We start from the raw sequence: 22,024 nt of genomic DNA on the forward strand, positions 1-22,024 counted from the left end.
CCGCGGCATGAACGCAACTCCCCGAGCAACCGCGGGGTCGGTACGGATAATGTACGAGTATGTAAAGCATAAGAGCAACATCATATATATATATATATACACGTAGGAATCATGGATAAGATACGAACGCATAATTTGAAATGATCGACGTACGTACTTGTATGAACTAATATACTGCATAAATACGTATATCTAACAATGCCTCGCGGGCGCATAATATATGCGTACTCGTACCTATCAATGAAGATCATACATCTGTATATAGGTGCACATATAACGCCTGATATATGTGTGTATATAACGCTTGTCTCTTTCCTCATATCATGTCGGCCTCTCTGCGGCCATCATCATATACATTGTTGCGATACTTGCGGCTCGATTCTCATATCATTATAATAGTGCGCCCACCGATCGGTGGAAATGCGTATATAACGCACGCTCCTTTCCATACCCCATATACATATAATACTTGCGTATATAACGCCTTCGGTCACGGTCAACATACATACATATATATATATATATATATATATATATATATATATATATATATATATATATATATATATATAAATGAATGTAATTCAATCATAAAGGGGGTACATGAACATCAAGGATCGAAATACTCCTAATACTTCTAAGAGTAGAGTAATATAAAATCTCGCTTACTCGCTTGTTGGATCACATCATAGGATCATGCCAAAAGAAGGAAAGGATAGCCTTAACATACCTTGACGTATATCAAATCGTCCAACTCCTACTTCTCAACTTATAAATCTACAATTACGATAACGTAGACTTCATTAGACTATGTATGTTATATCCCGTATTTTTATACGACGGATTATTTGTAAGCTAATTGACATAAATCCAAGGACAAGATTATTTTTGGATATGAGACAAGGACTTTTAATCCCCGATTTTAATTAGTGCACGAATTACTTATAAATTTTAATTGGTGTAGAAATATTGGTGGAGATTAGGGATTAATTAACCATGATTATATTATTAAGTGGGGATTAGTGATTAATTATGATTAATTAGCCTAATTAGACCACTAAAATTGGGCCTCACCAAGACAAGTGGTCGAATACTCGATTGGTGTTTGGCATAATGGGACACATGTCATTGTGGTTGGACATGTGTCGCCATTATAGGCAGCATATATTAGTGAAGTTAATGACTAAGATCAGTTCATATTCATCTTCCAAGTTGAACTTAGAGAGAGAGGCTCTCATCTTTACCAAGTGAAGAAGAGAGAGAGCCACGACCAGCCATGGCAGCTCCACCAAGCACGGCCAGCCCTTTCTTTTCTTAACACCATTAAAGCCCTAAAGTGTTCTACATATTCATTTTCATGTTCCAATGGAAAGAGGAACCACAAATGTGCCATTTGCTTTCTTGTAAGCTCACGACCATAGGTACATTTTTAAAGAGGATTATGATCTTGATCAAAAATATATTTTCAAGGTATTCCAACCAATTGAAGGTCGTAGAAACGTGGATTAATTGTTTGGGGGCAAAGAAGAATGTTTGTAATTAAATTCACCAAATTTCAGCAAATTAAGGAGCCAAGTTGTTAAGGTAAGATTCAATCCTTTTCTACATGTTTTAGAATAAGTTTGGACGTGTTGTAAGTTTGTAGATGTGAATTGGATGTATGAAATTATGTATGTTGATGTTGGAATGTTGTTGAAGGCGTGAAGGGGGCTGTTGGTGTTAGAATTGGTGAATTAATTTTAAGTAACATTTTGGTTGTTGTTGTTATGGATTATGTGATGAGAATGAAGGAATTAAATGGTTAAAATTGAAGTTGTATTTGTTTTGTGGTACATTGTAGAACTTGTGATGATATTAATGTAGTTTTCTTGCATATAAATGAATGTTGTTGTTGTCGTGTGTGACAATGGGTATATAATTCACGAATTTGGATGAAAAGAGTATATGAGATAATGTATGAGAAGCGTATGTGGTTTACTTGGTGTATTTGTAGACGTTCGTGAGATTATCGGGCATCTTTATGTTGTTAGTTAGGGGCTGTTTTGAGTATGATGTTGTTCTTGTTGAGTTGAAAGATTAAGTATGACTAAGGTTCTACGTTATGTTATTATATTGGTTGGGCTGTTATAGGGATGTTTAGATGAAAATATTATGACTATGGATCATTAAGAATAACTTGAATATGTCGTAGTCGTATGTGGCTTATTATCGAATGTTGTAAATGTGGGCTGTTTGGAATGTTGTGCGGGCTGTTGGGAGTGTTCTTGGATCTTGTCTTGATTGGTCTCGATCTAGTACTTGAACGTGTGGTTATTGATGTTGGCTTAGTTGTTATGTATTTGGTTTGAATATAAGGGAAACGTCGTCTAATTTTCTAGAAAGGAGCTACTAACGCTGAAATACGTTTTGAACCTTCCCGTAGCTTAACCACAGTTCTTGACGTCTAATATAGGTTGAGACGCTTCGGGCAGCATATACGTATTGTGTCACGGATAAGCGTTAAAGGTATGTGAAGCTATCTCTTCTTTCTTTTGGCATGTCTTAGATATAAGTAACGTACGATATGAGCTTTGGGGTAATTCTATTCATAAGTTCCGAGTGTGATTCATGATTCTTATTCACTTCTTGATGTTAGAACTCTTAAGGTAATTGAGCTATCGCCCTCGAGTCTTCTATACGTTGGATAGTAGTTGGTATGTAAAAGTTCCTATTCTTAAAGACTCTCTGTTAATGACACTTGACTTCCATAAGCTATTTCATGTTATCTTGATACGTGTCTATGATTCCTGGGGCTCTATTTGATATAGTTCATAGTGACATTCAAAGAGTACTTAATATGACTATCGCCTTTGATACTCAAGTGCAAGTTTATTCTATTTATTCTATTGAGTCTCAGATGATGATTTAATTTGCATATGGTTGCTTTCACTACTCGCTCGTGCATCGTTATTACATCTTTCACCGTGTCCCGGGCCGGGTATGTTATCATGCACGGTTTCCTTTGCATTGTTCACCGAGTCCCCCATTCGTAGGGGCGGTACGTATATGTATATATATATATATGATATGATGATATGATGATGGCACCGAGTCCCATGATGGGCCGGGCATGATATACATGTATACGATAGATTCACCGAGTCCATAATGGGCTGGATATGGTATATGATATAGTCATGCATGATTTTATTTCATAAGGCACGAATACGATGATTTCTTGATTATCATACTTGTCTCTGGAATCTACTTCGATTATGATCTTTCTTATTGTATTTCATGCTTTATATACTCGGTACGCTATCTCGTCTTGACCCCTTTCTTCGGGGTCGCGTTTCATGCCAACGGTACGGATACTCGATTTGATCCTCGACAGGACCTACTCGGTTTGTCTTGGAGTGCTCCGTTGTTCGGAGCCTAGACTTTGGCACGAGATCTTTTGATATATGTATATGTTTATCCGTGGGGTACGGCGGGGCCCACGTCCCGTCGCTACGTCATTGTTGATACTCTTGCAGGTCCGTAGACATATGTGAGGGTTGTATATGGATGTTGGGACGACCGTGTTAGTATGACTTATGTTTTGGGACGTTCCCCTTTCGTAGTGGCAGCCTTGTCGGCTTGCATGTGTATATTTTGGGATGTTATATGTAGTGGCAGCCTTGTCGGCTTGCGTATATGTTTGGGGATGTTCCCGTACGTTGTGACAGCCTTATCGGCTCGTGTATTATGATATCTTTTGATTAGTTGCAACTCCTCAGGAGACAGGTTACCATGATATATGTATGTGACGTTTTGAGATGACGTATGTTTTCACAAAGTTTTTATATGATGTTCATCTTCAGTTTGATTATGTCTAACAGATATGTATACGAGTGTCCAGTTCGGGCACTAGTCACGGCCTACGGGGTTGGATTGTGATAATGTACTCCACTTGCTAACCTCCTTTAGATGCATAGAGAGCTTAACGAATCATGGACAACATTTCTCTCATAAGCTTAACAACTCTTCAACTTCTCATTCACTTTAATGCCAACCATAACCACAATAACAACACTTATATATCAAAATATATTCCAATCCATTCCCAATCATCTTTCCAAATAATCCTAAGCTACCATTTTGTCTTTCATTAACTTACCACTTTCACAATTACCCCCTCTTTACTTAGAATCACTAAAACTCTTGATACTCAACTTAAATACAAGGTAGAAATCATTTACATACCTTGAGGGGTCTAGAATCCCAAGAATTACTTCACTTTAACTTCCTAAGCTCCACAACTTGAAGAAACCCTAGAGCAACCTTTCTTTTCACCATCTCGGGTTTACGGGTCCGGTCTTGTCAAAATCTTCACTAATATGATGAAAAATATTGGGAGGAAATATTTTAGGGTTTTCTCGATTTTGGAAGGAGGAAAATATGAAAATAAGTCGTGACCCACATATTTATACTTGGAGAATTAATCTGCTGGGTGGTCCGATTCGAAGAGAGGGCCGACGACCCGCCGACGTGTCAACGGTCCGTCGACGTGCTCATCAACCTGCGCCTGCAGAATGCAGGGCTGCGGAACCCTGTCGACGCCGCACAACGACGGCCCGTCGACAGGTTCATGACCCATCGATCATGACTGGTGTCCCAGACTTTTCCAATTCGCCGTATCGCGTCGATTCGATTCGTTCAACTTCTAATCCTGTGAATCACCAGGAATACCTACTGGTACCATTGCACACGGGGTAGGACACTTTCTATCTCTAAAAACTCGGGCTCGGGTCTCAATTCCCAAGGCCTATCCAACTACGAAATCTTAAGTTCTACCACTACGAAAATGAGGGGTGTAACATCGGGGGTGGGGGGAGTGTAAACCGCTTCTTAATAAAAACGACCTCATACCTGGGACTCGAACTTGGGACCTATGATTAAAGATGAAGAAGTACTTACCACTTTACCTCAACCCTTGTTGGTGACTATAACCAACTTCCTAGTACTGCTTCATACTCCCTCCGGATCAAAAAAATAGTCTACTTAGCCATTTGCACACCCCTTAAGAAAATACTAACTCCTAGACAAAAATAGGTAATTTGACTAAACTACCCCTAATTAAATAGGCATTGGGATTTGATCATATAGCACTTAATAGGGGCAAATATGGAAAAACAAGGTTAATTCTTTCTTGATTTGCTAAGTGAACTCTTTTTTTGATCCAAGAAAAAAAGGCTAAGTAGACTCTTTTTTTTATCCGGAGGGAGTAGGTACTTAATTAGAGCATCTTCACCAAAAATTAAAGCCTTCTTTTTCCCTTTACGGTGGTGGAAGCCACTTTTTAGTTCATCAGAGAATCAGATTGTAGTAGCTTTTAATTAAAGAAAAAGTTATGCTTTTTATATGTTTTAAAATCTTGGTAGATGGTGGTGTACTTTAATTATGAGGTTCACTTTATTTATGATTTTGGCCACAACCTTGAAGTTCATTGAGTTTAAGACTTGAGAGATCGTGAAGTTTAAACATCAACTACACGAATATACGTGCCCACTTTACCAAACATTAATTTGTCTATGTCTGCTGATAATGTTTCAATAATTGATTAATGGCTTGACACATTATTATTCCATTTTACAGATAATAATCACATTTATGACACCTTTAAAGAGAGTATCATGATAACGAAATTTATGGAAAGCCGGCAGAAATAGATTGAATTGAAATAAAGTGATTACATAAACTTGGCTCGAATCGTAGTGAAAAAGAATAGTTATGGAATCTTACTTCAGTTGAAAATGTATATGTAGCCTCTTCATTTAGGCCCTGTTTGGAGAGCAACCCAAGTAATTGGAATTACGTGTAATTGGGTATAATCACACAATTTGATCTGTTTGTTTGACCAAGTTATGACGCTTGTAATTCCAGGGTTACTTTTTAGTTTCTTTTTTTTTTCTTTTGCTTTATTTTAATTTCTTTTCCTTTTAATTTTTTTTATTTCCATTATTTTTATTTTTTTATTTTTACTTTTTAATTATGTTTATTTTTTAAAATATATTTTTCTTTTTATATAATTTATTTTTCATTTCCTTTCTTCTCAATCCCAACCTCTACTTCTTGTGGTTTCATGTAATTGCTCATACTTTTTTTTGTTTTATTTTATTAATTTAGCATAACCGTGCTATTATTCTAATTTTTTAAACTACACCTCTTAATATTAGAAAGAATGAGTCATTAACAAACTTACATATAATGAGTGACAGTATTATAGTAGAATTTCTTTACGAATGAGGTTATAGACTTTTTTTTTCTTTTAAATTATATTTACTTAAGTCACATTGGAACTTACTTATTTAATGTTGGAATTTGACATAAGAGTATTATGTTAAACTTTTTCTTTTGGATTTTGAATTTAGGTTATATTTTCGATTTTAATTTATTTGGTTTAGTACTATTGACTTGTTATTTCATATTGCAGGTTGTTTATTTTTCACTTACAGTTGATAGATTTTTTTTTGTCAAACATTTTATTAATGTTACAGCATTATAATTTATAAATATTCTTTTTTATCAAACGTCCCATCCATGATATTCTCACAAAAAAAGTCTGCTTTTAAGTTTTATAATTAATTAAAATTAAAATATTATTAATTTGATAAATATATATATATATATATATATATATATATATATATATATATATATATATATATATATATATCAATTATTTTTTTACAATATTAGTTACGAATATATGATTATTAATTAATATATTTTCAAGAAACAATGTGTTATGAAATAACTAATTTAATATCATTTATAAAGGCACATATTTTTAATATTAATTTTAAATTTTTGATAATTAAATTTTATTTTTAAATTAAACAAACTGTGTAAACACTTGTGCAACCAAACAAAGACGTTTCTAATTACACTGTAATTATATTATGACAAACAAACAGGTCATTGTAATTACAATACTGTGTAATTACAAGGCTGTGTAATTACTATCCTAGTAAGGGCACGACAGCCCGTTCACTAAGCTCGTCTGGGCAAGGGCCGGACCACAAGTGTCTATTCTACGCAGCCTTACCTTGCATTTTTGCAAGAGGCTATTTCCACGGCTCGAACCCGTGACCTCCTGGTCACATGGCAGCAACTTTACCAGTTACGTCAAGGCTCCCCTTCTACTCTAATAATTACACCAATTCCAATTACCAAGTGGCTTTCCAAACAGACCCTTGAAAGTGTTAAAAGGTACTTTCCCGTTCCAGATGAAGTTACATATTTTTTAGGCAGTAAAATGAATGACATACTTTTAAATTGAAAATAATGAACTTTACACTTATGATTTTATCTTTAATGAGAAGTTTTATAAACACACTAAAAGTTATGGTCAGTATTTTAAAAATGATAATAGCCAAGATAATCTTTAAAATGAAATCTTCACCCACTTCATCATCATCTCCATCTATTAGACCTCCCACCCTCAACTAATATTTGCACTGATTTTTATTTATATATTTCAAAGGAGAAGGGTATAAAAGTGTAAGAGCAATGACAAAAATTTGATAAACTAAGAGCAATGACAAAAATTTGATAAAGTTACATCAGAAACATAGTACTATGAAATCTCATCCTACCAATTTCTACATAATCATGCAAAAAAAACTATTTATGGCAGTGTTATTTTCTATGAGGGTTATTTTATTTATTTATATATTTTAGGAAAAATCAATACAACATGATAACATGAAGATTATATATATATATATATATATATATATATATATATATATATATATATATATTAGTCTAGCTTAATATTAAGCCAAGTGGCGTAATATAAACAAGCCACTTGGCAACAAATTCTATTTGCATTAATTATAAAAGAAGTTATTAATTTTAGTTCAAAATATTACTTAATTTAATAATCTACTACTACTACTATTACTACTACTACTAATAATAATTAATAATAATAATAATAATAATAATAATAATAATGAACTCATGTAATATACTCATACGATATTATCAACACCATATCCACATATATAAATAACGATTTTGGGGTAAAAATGTATTGATTAGCCATGGTACTTGATGTGGAAACTTATGGGGAGAAAAGTCAATGCTCAACAAGGAGTGCATTAGCATTATACAACAAAATTGAATTATATAGTAAGTTAATGTCGGGGGTATTCGGAAATGATTTGAATTATTTACAATGTTGAAAGTTGGTAAGTTTGGTGAATGCTTTATTTGGATACAAAAATTTATACTCCCTCTGTCACAATTTATGTATACTTTTCGTTTTTCGAGATTCAAACTGCATGAATTTTGACCATCATTTTAAGATGTCCTTTTTTTCCCCACCAAATTGATATAATAAAAGTTACAACTTATAATATTTTTCATGTAGTTTTTAAATATATAAATTTTAATTTTAAAATATTGAGTTAATCTAATTCAATTTAGCTTCAAAATTTAGTCAAATTAACTCTCGAAAAGTGAGAAGTATCACATAAATTGAGATGAAGGAAATAACTGACATGCAAGGCAATAAGAGATTTAAAAAAAGGTAAGTTAATAATTAAGAAAAATCATCGCCGTTAGGTAGTAATTTATAAAATAGTACCACACGAGGTCAATATACAGAAGCGATAAAGAAAATGCAAGGAGTGTTAACGAAATAGAGAATATGATTATTGTAGAGATTATGGGAACTGATTTTTAGGAATACAATATGGATCTTGCTTAAGTTTAATAGGTTCTGTTTGTTTTAAAACAATTTAAATATTTCTCTGACAATGTTTATCTCTTTTTTCTTAATTTAGGTTACCTTTTGGATCCTATTTTTGGGTTGAATGTGAAAGTTACAACTGGTGTAACTAGGAAGGTTAATATATTTGTTCTTAATAAGAGATGCTTTTATTTGTCTATAAAAATTGGTTCCCAGTTGTATTAAGGAAAAAAAAAAAAATTGATTCAGAGAATGATGTGGTTCGTTGGTTTTCCAGGATAGGTTTATTTGTATTTGATAATCGCAGTGACAGGGGAAGTATTATACTTTGTAAATATCAAGAATTACTTGAACACTAAATTGGCTACCACATAAATCACATTTTAAATGATTAATATTCTTATAATTTTGTCTGCGCATCTCGAGGGTATGTATACTAGTTATGCCCATAATAAAAAATCATAATCTATAGCAAAAATATTTTTAAAACAATAAAATCAAATTTAATGCTCGGGGCATACGCTTTTACTCCCGGGGGTTGCACTTTTGAGCCCGAGACTTACACCCCAAATTCTAGGATGTACGCTCTATGGATCTACACCTTTCATTTGCGCCCCAGAGCGTTTTTGGTGTGCCCCAGAGCGTTTTGGTACGGCCCGCCCCTGGACTCGCCTCAAAAATGCCTTTGCAAACACATTTAAGATCATAAATTTCAAAAGTTTTATAGTCGCACAAATGTTATGTTATTCTATGTTACATAAATTGGAACGAAAAATATACATGACGAAATTATTAATTGTAAGGAAATATTCAGGGGCCAAAGTTCACCCACCAAATTATAAATAAATCATAATATCACAAGTTTGAATTTCTTTTTCTTCTTAACTATGTGAGAAAAATGCCTTTCTAGTCAAGGATTTTCTCAATTCTATACGCCTCTTTATAGTTTATTCTACTTTCTCCGTCTCTTTTGCAATTAATTTCTTCATGTGTAGGAAGGAGAAAATTCATCTTTGACTAGTCTAGCTTTTATGACAAATACTAAATAATTATGTTTAAGTTCTTCCAGCAAATGTAGAAGGCATGGGTAGAAGACAGTCACTCCATAATAGATATTTTTCTTTTAAATGATTTATTAGGTTCAAGGGACAAGAGAAAAAAAACACTACGAAAGGATTAGAAAGACAAAAAAAAGATATTTTCCTTGTCAGAAGAAAATAATTTCTTGAGTGCATGAATCGAAAATATTAATTCCCATTGCCAAAATCTGACTCACTTCCTATCTTAATTAATGAGACCTTAGTGAAACACAGGAAACATGAATAAAAATGGGTTAAATATCTTTTGAAGTTGGACAAAAATTAAAGAATGTGACACTATATATACACGTATTGTTTAAATCGATATTGACATTTCAAAGCTGAATTTTCTTTGACAAGTAAAATCACTAGTAAGGATAACTTTACTGGAAAATATATGTAAGTCCAAAAAATAGGGGAAGTACTATAAGGCTAGATGGGGTGACAATAGAATCTCAGGTACACACCTTGATTTGTTTTTCTCAATTATTTTCATTGATATCTAGGCATTGACCTGTAAATATCATTATTATTCATGTTACTATCTATCTATTTGTTTATTTATTTATCTTTCTTTTTTTTTTCTTTTTTTGTGGTTGATGATGGAAAACTTGTCCCTTGTTAAAATTCAAATCTTGACCCCGTCGGCACCGCCGGCGTTGAGCCACGTGGCTATCCCACCTGCATTCTAGGACGCTGCCGGCATCTACTGTTGATGACGTCATGTTGATAAAATTTGTTAAATATATTTTTTAGTTTTTGAGATATAATAATATACTTAATGCAATTTGAGATTTTATAAGTTACTACTCCTAATAAACTGATCACCTAACAAAAGTTTGAGTTGGGCTCCTGGGATTTGGAAGAGGTATAATATAGAAGACCAGTGTAAAATTGAATGTGACATGTAATAATAAAAGTAGTAGTAATAATTTTTTATATTGATAATACAAATAAATATTATACGAGTAGGTTATCTAAAGGTCGACTCTTACCTATATAAATTTCGTAAGAAGCACAATTATTCTAAAGCTCAAATAAAGGAGGATAGTTGTAGTAAATTGACGACTAGCGTGAAAAAGGTCTAACATGGTAATTCTTCTGAATACTAGAGGATTAATATAACTGACTCCCAACTCATTTTAAGTTGAGAATTAGTAGATTGATCAATATATTAAGGTTACATCCCTTTTGTTTTCACAGTTCGCTATACGAAATTCATATGAAATTACATTCAATAATTTTGTAAATGGGTGGTCTTGAACTTTCGACTTCCATTTGCTCCATGGGAAAACCTTAAAGGTTAACAGTCAAAACTGAAGCTTTATCCATGGGGCAAGCGGAGTCAAAAGTTCAAGATCATCCACCACTAAGGCCATTTTTTGTCAATCACCCTGAAATTTATTGGCTCGATGTATGACCTATTAAAAGTGAAACCAACCGCTCCTTATCAAGAGTTCTTCATTTACATGACACGAACGCAAACATCTCGAATATCCCATAAACTTTTTGGTAATCACAAAGAGATTAAAGACATCAGGTATTATTTTTCTCAAAGCGGAAGTGATCAAGAGATGTTCTTACCCAAAACGACTCAAAATATTGAAGAATTGCTCAACATTCTTGGCGGATCAAATATATCACAAGGAGATTCAAATCATCCTACGTTAGAGAGATACGCTACTAAAGGCGCTCGAATCACATAAAAGATTTAAGAGGCGAGGGAATACACAAAATTGTCCTCACATCTTGACAAATAAGATCACAGTTTTTACTAAAAAATAAAAAATAAAAAACAAAGGGAGGATATATCTCATCCATCCCACTAAACTTGACAGTAATTAAGGTCACTTAATAGCAAAATCCAGTTAACTGGGTACAATAATGATGATTTAGTAAACTGAAAAAGTGAGCATCCTTGATTAATGTCTCTGTAGATAGCTGAAATTTAAAAAAAAAAAAAAAAAATTTGGGTGGCATATATAACTATATAAGTTAGTTGGGAGGGGACTGCTGTGCTAGCTTGAGTGAGACCTATTTTACCATATACACAAAGGAGGTGGGCGCTGCCTGGAAAGAGACTCTTGTCTATTACATATCCTCCTTCCTTCCTTCTTCCTTCTTCCTTCTTATCTATCTTCTTTTCTCTCCATCTTCATCTTCTTCTTCTTCTGAGGAATCAAACATCATTGAGAAAGTGAATTAGAATAATGGGGAATTGCCAGGCTGTGGATGCAGCTGCACTAGTAATACAACATCCTAGTGGAAAGATAGATAGGATGTATTGGCCTATGACTGCTAGTGAGGTTATGAAAATGAACCCTGGTCACTATGTTTCTCTCATCATTCCTCTTCCTCTTTCCCCCTCCGATGAGAAGTCCGATGAAAAAACCGTTCGATTCACCCGTGTTAAGCTTCTCCGGCCAACGGATACTTTAGTTCTTGGCAGAGCTTATAGACTTGTTACAACTCAAGGTATATTTGTGATTCTTTGTGCAAGTTCACAACTTTTATTTGCTACTTTTTGTAATCAGAGAAGTTTTGTAATACTAATTCTTTTTTCCTGGTACAGAGGTGATGAAGGTATTGAGAGCTAAGAAACATGCAAAGATGAAGAAGAATCAGCCAGAGTTGCAAGAAAATCAGAGGTCAAGCTGTGAAGTTGAAGGTGGAAATTCTGAATCAGATAAGAACAAGGTAACACTTTTGAACCAATCACTTGTATGCTTAATTTTGCTTTGTCTTTTTCTTAGAATCATCTACTTAAAAACAGAACCACAGGAGGAAAAAGGATAGCACAACAACCATTGCTTCAATTCTTTTTAGTGATGTACTTTTTACCGTTAAAGATTCTCTATAACATTAAAGAACAATCAACAAGGAGAAAAAGTCAAATGCATGGTGAATTAGCACTTCTGTATATATAACAACTTATATCTGTGTCTTTTAAGATAATTCTCTATTCATTTAAAGAAACTTAAGGATGGGATATAAAACTAGATGAAAAACAATTCCAAGATATCAATAACTGATAGGGGAGTTGAGAACCTGAGAGTTGACTAATATAAGATGGTATTCAGGTTTACTAATTACACAGAGTTGATCATTTGCAGGCTACGAGACATGAAGGGCAGAGACAAAGGCCTGGTACAGCAAACTTAGCTGCTGCAGCAAACTTAGCTGCTGCAGCAAGGTCCAAATCATGGCGTCCCACTTTACAGAGTATATCCGAGTCCAATAGCTAATCGAGGTTGCAACTCGATCACTGCTATTGAGGACTTATAAAATCATGGAAGATATGCACAAGGAACTCACACAAGTTGGTGGTTGTCATTCACAAATCTAGTCCATGTGGGATGTTGAGCAATAATGCTTTTGTATAGATTAGAAATGGAACTAACTCCACTTGATAGAAAGAACATCCTATAATGGAAATACATATTCTCCAGAATTCTAGCATTGTTTTTTATGAGCCGAAGCTGGACTAGTATCAATTTTTTTTTTTTTTGTAACTGCACGCACGTTGACTATTCCACCGGATACCTGTTATCGTTTACCAACACAGGTACTGGATAACTTTGAAGATTAACCATGACTATGGATCCATGTGAGCCGGAAAATGACCCTTTTGATTATTTCAGTTGTTTTGAGTTCCAAGTCTCCCAATCTTGATCAACATAATTTTGAGCCCATAATAGTGATGCTCGTGCAGCCGATGCCGCTCCTGGAAGTTTCATCTCTTTGACAGTTACCATCATATCAGTAAAAGGCTCCACTAATAATGTCCCGGGTCCTCCATAGTCTCTGTGCAAGAATTCATTAAAAATCTGATTTAACAAAAGATGGTACTTTAAACTTTAAAGCTAGGGAATAGGAAGCCAACTGTATACTTTAAATACTCATAAAAGTAAAAAAGCATCATATAATAAGTGTTTATTCTAGAAAATGCCAGTGTTGGTGGCACAAAAAGCCAAGTCCAGCGATATAAACTGTTCATCCAGAGCTGCTATGTTTCTATTTGTATAACAAGTTCACAAGTTGGAGTACCAGATATTACTTTCAAATGTCAATCATTGTACTATTTCCAGGTCAGAAACAAGTCAGATTGTCAGTACAAATGAACATGATAATATATTGAACAAGATCTTGTAGTCCAGCAGATGACCATTGGATCAAGAATAGTGTGCTAGCTAAATATGTCAGTACAATTATATCACTAGAAAACACCATAATGGTTAGGTGGTAGTGTTTATGTGGTAATTCACTCCAAGTTGTCAAACTGAAGTTGGAAGAGGACAAGCAAATGTTTATGATAGTCTGGAACATTTCTGAAAAACTGAGGAAAGGCAGTTTCCTTAACACCCCCCCCCCCCCCCCAAAACCAAAACCCCCAAAGTACTATCTTCTCAAGAGGACTGCATCTACAACTTAAGAAAGTAAGAACAGCAGCTTTCAATTTTTCACACAATCTTCCCAGTCCAAGCACAGAATATTAAAATGCAAAGAGAGCAGGCCATCCAAGGTTGTTCATGGTATATTGGTATGGTACGGTATGGTTTTGAAATTTTTATTTGGTAATTTCGGTTTTTAAAAATGTTTTATCACACATACTGAATTAATTTGGTGCGGTTCTGTATTTTAAATTCAATTTCGGTTTGTGGGGTATGGTAAGCTAGTAACCACACGGTTTGTTCAACCTTGACTTACATACTGTTGGTTTTTAAATAAAGAAACTTAGGAAATAACAGAGAAAAAATACTGCAATGCAGTCAAAGGGAATTATATTATTTAGCTATGTTTAGCTCAGCATTTATAGGGAAAAAATAATAAAAAGATAATCATAAACTAGTCTAAAATATCTCTGTAGAGTATATCTTTAACTAACCAACCTAGCCTAGAATATCTCTGCAGAATATATTTCTAACTAATTAATTACTAACAGTAAAACAAAGTTTATTCAAAAGCAGTAAAATAAAGTTACTCCAGTCGAAAAGCAAATATTCTAACACATACAATGCAGAATTATGACTTTAACAATGATTGGAACTCTTTCATTCTTGAAATAAGTAAAAATTTTCTAGTGTTGGCTAGAAAAGACACCAACGTTTGAGTAATCTGTATTGTATATAATCATTTGATATTAAGTATTTAGTTCGATATTTTTTTATGAACACCGAATATCATACCGATTACCAAATTTCTCTAAATGCATAATGAATACCGTACTCCGAAGTGCCGAAAATTTGCTGACTTTGATCAGTTTTGCTTTCTCCCGATCCAATCAAAGTCAATACATTTTAAGTAGTGCATTCAATATTGAGAAAGGTTGTCAGCATATCAATCTACTGCTTCCAAGCCAAACTATAACAAAAAAGTCAAATTATGTTGACAATATCGAATTTTCTTTCATTCTCATGTCCATTACCTAATTGGCTGTTGGCACTATTTCTTTATAAGTCCAATTACCAATATAATACCCGCTTCATTAATGAAACATCTAATAGCCTCTTTGGCCAGGCTTATTTTTTCCCCAAGAGTACTTATTTTTTCAATAAGTGCTTATTTCAAAAAAAGTGGGGTGTTTGGCCAAGCTTTTGGGAGAAAATAAGTATTTTTGAAGAGTAAGGCGAGTTTTTGAAAAGCTGAAAAAACAAATTTTCTAAAAGACTTTTTTTTGAAAAGTACTTTTGAAAAATACAAACAAGTATTTTTAAAAGTTTCACAAAACACTAATCGTTCAAAAGTGTTTTTTTAATTAATTGGTCAAACACAACCGCTTTTCACCAAAAGATTTTTTGAAAGATTTTTTTAAATAAAAATTAAAGTTGGCCCAAACAGGCTATAAGTCTTAACATACAATGTGTTCAAACCAAATAAATGATAAACGAAAAAGGAATTCATACACCTAATCATATTTGGTTGAGTAAAGTCATCCTCATCCTAAGGAACTAGTCCGTGAAACCAAAAAAAAAATGGTTTCTTACACTAGTACTCTTAACGTAGTTATAGGTAAGAAAACAGTTTACTACCTCTTAGAAAAAGGAAAATGAAATAGTGTTTTGACATGTTCTGTAACGTAAACTTGGCGAAGTTGCATCTAACTTAGATTGCAGCGTTTATTTTCTTCCAGAGCATCATTTCCTTGTCAAATTAAAATCTATCCTAAAAGACCATTAGATGCTCTTAAATTGGCCAACTAATACCAGTCACTAGTGACCAGTGATGAGTCTATTTTTGACAATGTCTGTTGTATATTCCTCTTGTACTCTCCACATAGCATTAACCATACCCAAATTTTTATCAAATGAGGACTATATACTGCAAGTACATGAATTCTGTTTTTTAATCTTCAAGAAATCCACAAAAACAGCTATGAACATCAGTATTCTAGCATCGATTGGAAGACAGCTTTATGATCCCTACAGACTTAACTGGACAAACTCCCTACACTCAAATCCCATTCAATTTCCAGTATGCCAAGCAGAACTTACTGCATCTGTTCAGCTGGCTTAAAATGCACTTATCTTCTAATATCCGAACCAAAACTGTAAAAATTGTTCTTTTCTATGCAATAAGCTCCGATTCTGTCCCTTGAAAGTAAACGATCCAGGGCTGTACGTTCAAAATTAAGAATTATAGTAAAACTACGATAGATTTGCCAAGGGCTCACTTCCAGCTTATTGCATCTTATTATTAATGAATTTTAAGTTTAGGCCATGTTTAATGAAATCAGTTCCTTTTCCATCGGTTTCCTATGCTCTTCCCTTCATCCTACATGAAACTATCAAGAAGTAGAGGGAGGAAGCAGGTATCTTGAAACATAAGCAACCATGATCAGCAGAAACCTCAAATGAAAATCCGCTCTGAGCTATAACAACCCCATAACTCTTCTCCGCCATGAGCAACAGTTACCTATTAATCAACAATTTAATCTTTTATATGCATTCTATCCAAATTTCTCGGAATTCTCATGTGTGAAAGCCAGTACGCTAGAGAAACACTATGAAATTCAGTTGTCCTATTTAATCGACCTAGAATTTACATATTAGTCAATGAAACATGCTTACTTCGCAACATTGTGATCTCTTCATCGATAAGTATACTAATTCAAATGTTGGAGTGCAAAGCCAGGACTGGAATGCATCTTTACATATTCAATGATGGTTCTACATACATGCCTCAATTTTCTATATCTAGTACTCCCTCCAGTCCCCTTTTTATCTGTCAATTTAGCTAAAAGAATTTTGGTCCAAAGTATTTCACTTTAGCATACCAAGAAGGCATTCATTTATTTTTTTCAATTCCATCCCTACTATCCTAGAAGGCATATAATCATTACTAATTAAAAGAAGAGAAAAGAGTAATTTAGCTGAATACCCCTTATGATTAATACAATCTTATATCTAGCTATATGTTCACATAGACATTTGATTGAACAAATCATGAGGTATCTAATTCCCATTCTGTTACCACCATATAGAAAAAAGTGTTCTTCCTAATTAGGCACGGGGGTTTTGGGTTTCTCCAGACCAAATCAAAGTCAGCACATTTTAATTAGAGCATTCAATATTGAGAGAGGTTGTTAGCATATCAATCTACTGCTTCGAAGCCAAACTATCACAAAAAAGTCAAATTATGTTGACATTATTGAATTCTCTTTCACTCTCATGCCATTTACCCAATTGGCAGTTGGCACTATTTCTTTTATAAGTCCAGTTACCAATATACTACATGCTTCATTAAATAAAACATCTAAGTCTTGACATACTATGATTTCAAACCAAATAACTGATGAAGGAAAAAGAAATTCAAACTAATAAGTCAGTCACAACTAATCATATTTGGTGAAGTAAAGCCATCCTCATCCCAGGGTCTAATCCTCCATAAAAAGTAAGAAATTCCACATACTTTGACCAATTCAAGGAGAAAAATGGGGTCGCTCCCTTGATGGGATATAGGAACTGCAACAACAACAACAACAACAAGCCCAGTATAATCCCACCATGTGGGTCTGGGGAGGGTAGAGTGTACGCAGACCTAACCCCCACCTTGAAAGGTAGGGCGGCTGTTTCCGAAAGACCCTCGGCTGATGGGATATAGGAACTAATCCATGAAAACCAAATAACAAGAAAATAAGTTTCTTACACCAGCAATCTTAACGTAAATATAGCTAGCAAAAGAGTTCACAACTTCTAGGAAAAGGAAAATGCTACAAGTGTTTCCACAGGTCCTGTAATGTAAACTTGGCGAAGTTGCATTAAGTTAGATGGCAGGATTTATTTTCTGCTGGAGCATCATTTCCATGTCAACTAAAATCTATCCTTATAGACCATTTGCTGCTTTTAAATAAGCCAGCTAACACTAGTGACCATTGACGAATGTACTTTGACTATGTCTGTTGTACATTCCTCTTGTTCTCTGCACATAGCGTTAACCAAACCAACAACAACAACAACATACCCAGCGTTAACCAAACCGAACTTTTAATAAAATAAAGAGTGAGGACTATATACTATAGGTATATGAATTCTATTTTTTAATCTTCAAGAAATCCACAAAAACATCTATGAACATCAGTGTTGTAGCATCGATTCGGAAGAGAGCTTTATGATCCCCTACAAGACTATAACTGAACGAACTCCCTACGTCAAGCAGAACTTACTGCATCTGTTCAACCAGCTTAAAATGCCCTTATCTTCTAGACTAATGCCATAAGCTCCGATTCCATCCCTTCAAAGTAAAAGATCCAGGGTTCTGCGTTCAAATGAAAACAACCTCTAGCAGAAATGCAGGGTAAGGCTGCGTAGAATAGACCCTTGTGATCCGGCCCTTCCCTGGACCCCGCTCATAGCGGAAGCTTAGTGCACCAGGCTGCCTTTTTTTTAAAACAAAAGTAAAACTACGGATAGAACTGCCAAGCAATCACTTCCAGTTTATTGCATCTTATTATTAATGAATTTTAAGTGAGCCATGTTTAATGATATCGGTTCCTTTTCCAACAGTTTCATATGCTCTTCTCTTCATCCAACATGAAAGTATCAAGAAGTAGAAGGACTAAGCAGATATCTTGGAACATAAGCAGCTATGTTCAGTAGAAACCCCAAAACCACGATTAAAACGAAAATCCACTTTGAGATGTAACAACCCCAGAACTCTTCTCGGCAATAAGCAGCATTTACCTATTAATCAACCATTAAATCTTATATAGGCAATCCTATCCAAATTTATTGGAATTCTCTAGTCTGAAAGCCAGGACACTAGAGAAAAACTATGAAATTCAGTTGTGCTATTTAATCAACCTAGAATTACACATTAGTCAATAAAACATACATGCAAAGACTGGAATGCATCTTTACATATTCATCCAATGATGGTTCCACATGCATGCCTCAGTTTTCTACATTTAGTACTCCCTCCGGTCCTTTTTTATCTGTCACGTTAGCTATAAAAAAATTGATCCAATAAATTGTTACTTTAGAAAACCTAGAAGGTATTTATCTTTTTCCAATTGCATCCCTACTACTCATAGAAGGCATATAGTTGTTAATTACTCATTAAAAGAAGAGAAAAGAGTAATTTAGTTAAATACTCCTTATGATTAATACTATCTAAATAAATCTAGCTATATGTTCACCTAGACATTTGATCGAACAAATCATGAAGTTTCCAATTCCCATTCTGTTACCACCATATAGAAAAAGGGTCTTTCCTAATTAACACTCAGAACTAACTGCCACTCTAAAGCCTTACCTCAGCACAAACACTAACAACATCATCAAGCTCATCTCCAAAAGTCTCCTTTTCCTTGGACAGTTTCTTCAAGAGCTCGGCCCTGAACTTCTGCGTCTCCTACATTTCACAAATAAATAAATCAATATTAGACTATAACTACAAACTATGTCACAATACAAAACTAGTTATGTCAAACTATAACAACAACAACAACATACCCAATTGAATCCCACAATGTGGGGTCTGGGGAGGGTAAAGTGTACGCAGACCTTACCCCCACCTTGGAAGGTAGGGAGGCTGTTTCCGAAAGACCCGGCTGAAAACAAGGAAAACAAGGAAACAAGGGAAAAGAGTCGATACGGACAAGCAATCAAAACAATGCGAAATGAGAAATAGCAAGAGCAACGAAGTCATGATAAAACAAAGAAAGAGAGACAAGACCCAACACATAAGGATAAAAATACTCCTAATACGAGAAAGGAAACCTCGCGGCCCCCCACTAGCCCTCTACCCTGATACTTGACCTCCACCCCTCCTATCACCGGTCATGTCCTCGTTGTCTGGTAGCGCGCGTGTCCTGCCGAATCGCCTCTCCCCAGTCCTTCTTTGGCCTACCCCTCCCTCTCTTCAGGCCCACCACTGCCATCCTCTCACACCTCCTCACTGGCGCATCAGCACATCTCCGCTGCACATGGCCGAACCACCTCAACCTCCCTTCCCGCATCTTATCCACCACAGGGGCCACACCCACCTTATCCCGAATCACTTCATTCCGAATCCTAGCTCTCCTGGTAGTTATGTCAGACTATATGAATACTTAATTCATTCCAATATTGATAAAGAACTAATCTTTTAAAGGCAAACAGGAGTTCACAATTCTATTAATTAATCAATATCAGTAAAAAAAAAAAAGAAAAAAAATCTATTTGGGCTAATTTCATTTCCCTTCAAAAAACTATAAACACAATCCTAAACTAATTAGGTTCACCTATATGAATCATTTTCATTTACTCTACTGTATACTTTATTCCAATACTGGTAAACAAATTAGGGGTCGTTCAGCTGGTTTGGAGGTGAGTTATGCAGGTATTAAATTCTACATAAGTAATACTATGTTTGACAGCTGATTAGAAGGTAAGTTATTCATGAATAAAATTAATCTAGTTTGCAATTTAGAAACATGCATAACTAATACATGTACTTCAATTTGTTTGTTTGGTTTTGACTTGACACATAGTTTAAGAAAATAAAGAAGACTTTTGACTCTTGTGATATTAAACTTAAGATATATTGAATGTACCAAGATATTCTTTAATCTTGTGTCAAATATCTAATGTGGAAAGTTAGAATTAAAGAGTTGCAAGCAAAGGAAAAAAAAAATCTTTTAAACGACTAAAAAGGACGGTAAGACAAATAAATTAAAACCGAGAGAGTAGTAGATTTTGTCATAACTAATCATTATATTACTAATACCGTTGGCCCCTTCATGATTAAATCAAACAAACCGCAAATTCGTTTACAACAATAAGTACTTATTACTATTCTTGTAGTTAAAGGGTTAATTTAAGTTATAAAAAAGAGTGATGAAGGAATGAGTTACAGCAACCGCAAATTCAGGGATTGGGTCAGGATACACGTATTTTTCAGGATGTATTGCGCTGTGAGGAACTGACAAGTGTTTTCTTGAGATGGGTTTTGGGAAATGAAGCTGAAAAGAGTGTTTGGGTTGGATTGGATGATTCAAGATTGGAATTTTGGAGGGAATTGCAACTGCTAAATTGGTGAAGGTTGAAATGTATAGCGCCATTTTTTAGATTTCTTGAGGAAAGGATATTGTAAGTTTGTAACAACAATATTGAAGCAAATGAATATAGGGAATTTGGCACAATGTACCAAGTGTTAGACTAATTTGGCATATATTAGCCAATTTTTATTAAGTTAGCATAAAAAGGTCAATATATATATTTTGGGTCAAATATTTTAGCACAACGTGACTCATAACCTTTTGAGAAAAAATAGCTCCCATCTTCTCATTCTCTCTCTACTTTGTTCTCTTTATACGTTGGTTTCTCCATTTCTTTTGTCCACTTTATTTTCTTAGTTTCTCATTCTCTCTCCAACATTCCCCCCACCACTTTCTTCTCCTAAACCCGCCACTTTCTTCTCCTAAAATCATTTAATTAGAACTCCCATTACAATTAGAACTTCGACTACAAGAATCTTGTTTAAAAAAAAAATGGATTTAGTGGGGTTCAAGAGTCGGGCTTCTGTTTCTGATTTTGAACATTCCAATTTAAAAAATTCCGATTTCAAAAATTCTGATGGATAATTCTGAATCTGAAGATTCTGATTTCAAAGATTCTGATATGAATAATTCTGATTCTGAATCTGTTTGATAGAATTTGTGCATTGGATGATGAATGCAATTTTGAGTTGTACACACCTAATGTATACATATGTTTGGGTTCTTTTTTTTTTTTTTTTTTTTTTT

The 22,024-nt window shown here is 34.4% G+C and overlaps 2 protein-coding genes across 5 annotated transcripts; one reads left to right on the plus strand and one right to left on the minus strand.

The window, feature by feature from the left end:
• Positions 1-11,809: 11,809 nt before the first annotated feature.
• Positions 11,810-13,252, plus strand: LOC132067387 (uncharacterized). The gene is made up of 3 exons (XM_059460594.1): positions 11,810-12,276; positions 12,374-12,498; positions 12,915-13,252. Exons 1-3 carry the CDS (start codon positions 12,012-12,014, stop codon positions 13,044-13,046), a joined length of 522 nt encoding a protein of 173 aa, XP_059316577.1. The 5' UTR covers positions 11,810-12,011; the 3' UTR covers positions 13,047-13,252.
• LOC132067388 (protein PLASTID REDOX INSENSITIVE 2, chloroplastic-like) lies at positions 12,733-21,369 on the minus strand. Of its 4 annotated transcripts, XR_009417138.1 has the most exons (4): positions 21,134-21,369; positions 19,552-19,650; positions 15,028-15,162; positions 13,500-13,628 (listed from the first exon to the last, which is right to left on the minus strand). XR_009417138.1 is itself a non-coding variant. In XM_059460595.1 (3 exons), the coding sequence occupies exons 1-3, from the start codon at positions 21,338-21,340 to the stop codon at positions 13,434-13,436; spliced, it is 501 nt and encodes a 166-aa protein (XP_059316578.1). In that variant the 5' UTR covers positions 21,341-21,369; the 3' UTR covers positions 12,733-13,433. The 4 variants fall into 4 exon arrangements, 3 of the variants coding, with proteins under 3 accessions (XP_059316578.1, XP_059316579.1, XP_059316580.1); XM_059460595.1 differs by lacking the exon at positions 15,028-15,162 and having other exon boundaries at positions 12,733-13,628; XM_059460596.1 differs by lacking the exons at positions 13,500-13,628; positions 15,028-15,162 and adding an exon at positions 15,691-16,713.
• Positions 21,370-22,024: the final 655 nt, after the last annotated feature.

This window comes from Lycium ferocissimum, chromosome 8 (genome assembly GCF_029784015.1).
Source record: "Lycium ferocissimum isolate CSIRO_LF1 chromosome 8, AGI_CSIRO_Lferr_CH_V1, whole genome shotgun sequence".
In the NCBI taxonomy this organism is placed as follows: domain Eukaryota; kingdom Viridiplantae; phylum Streptophyta; class Magnoliopsida; order Solanales; family Solanaceae; genus Lycium; species Lycium ferocissimum.

Excerpts from the sequence above, each read along its gene's own strand:
- LOC132067387 (XM_059460594.1), top strand. The coding sequence starts at position 12,012 with ATGGGGAATTGCCAGGCTGTGGATGCAGCTGCACTAGTAATACAACAT. Across the intron at positions 12,277-12,373 it reads TAGACTTGTTACAACTCAAG|AGGTGATGAAGGTATTGAGA; the intron begins GTATATTTGTGA and ends TTCCTGGTACAG. Across the intron at positions 12,499-12,914 it reads CTGAATCAGATAAGAACAAG|GCTACGAGACATGAAGGGCA; the intron begins GTAACACTTTTG and ends GATCATTTGCAG.
- LOC132067388 (XM_059460595.1), bottom strand. The coding sequence starts at position 21,340 with ATGGCGCTATACATTTCAACCTTCACCAATTTAGCAGTTGCAATTCCC. Across the intron at positions 19,651-21,133 it reads TCCCTGAATTTGCGGTTGCT|GAGACGCAGAAGTTCAGGGC; the intron begins GTAACTCATTCC and ends TGTGAAATGTAG. Across the intron at positions 13,629-19,551 it reads TTGTTAGTGTTTGTGCTGAG|ATTTTTAATGAATTCTTGCA; the intron begins GTAAGGCTTTAG and ends TTGTTAAATCAG.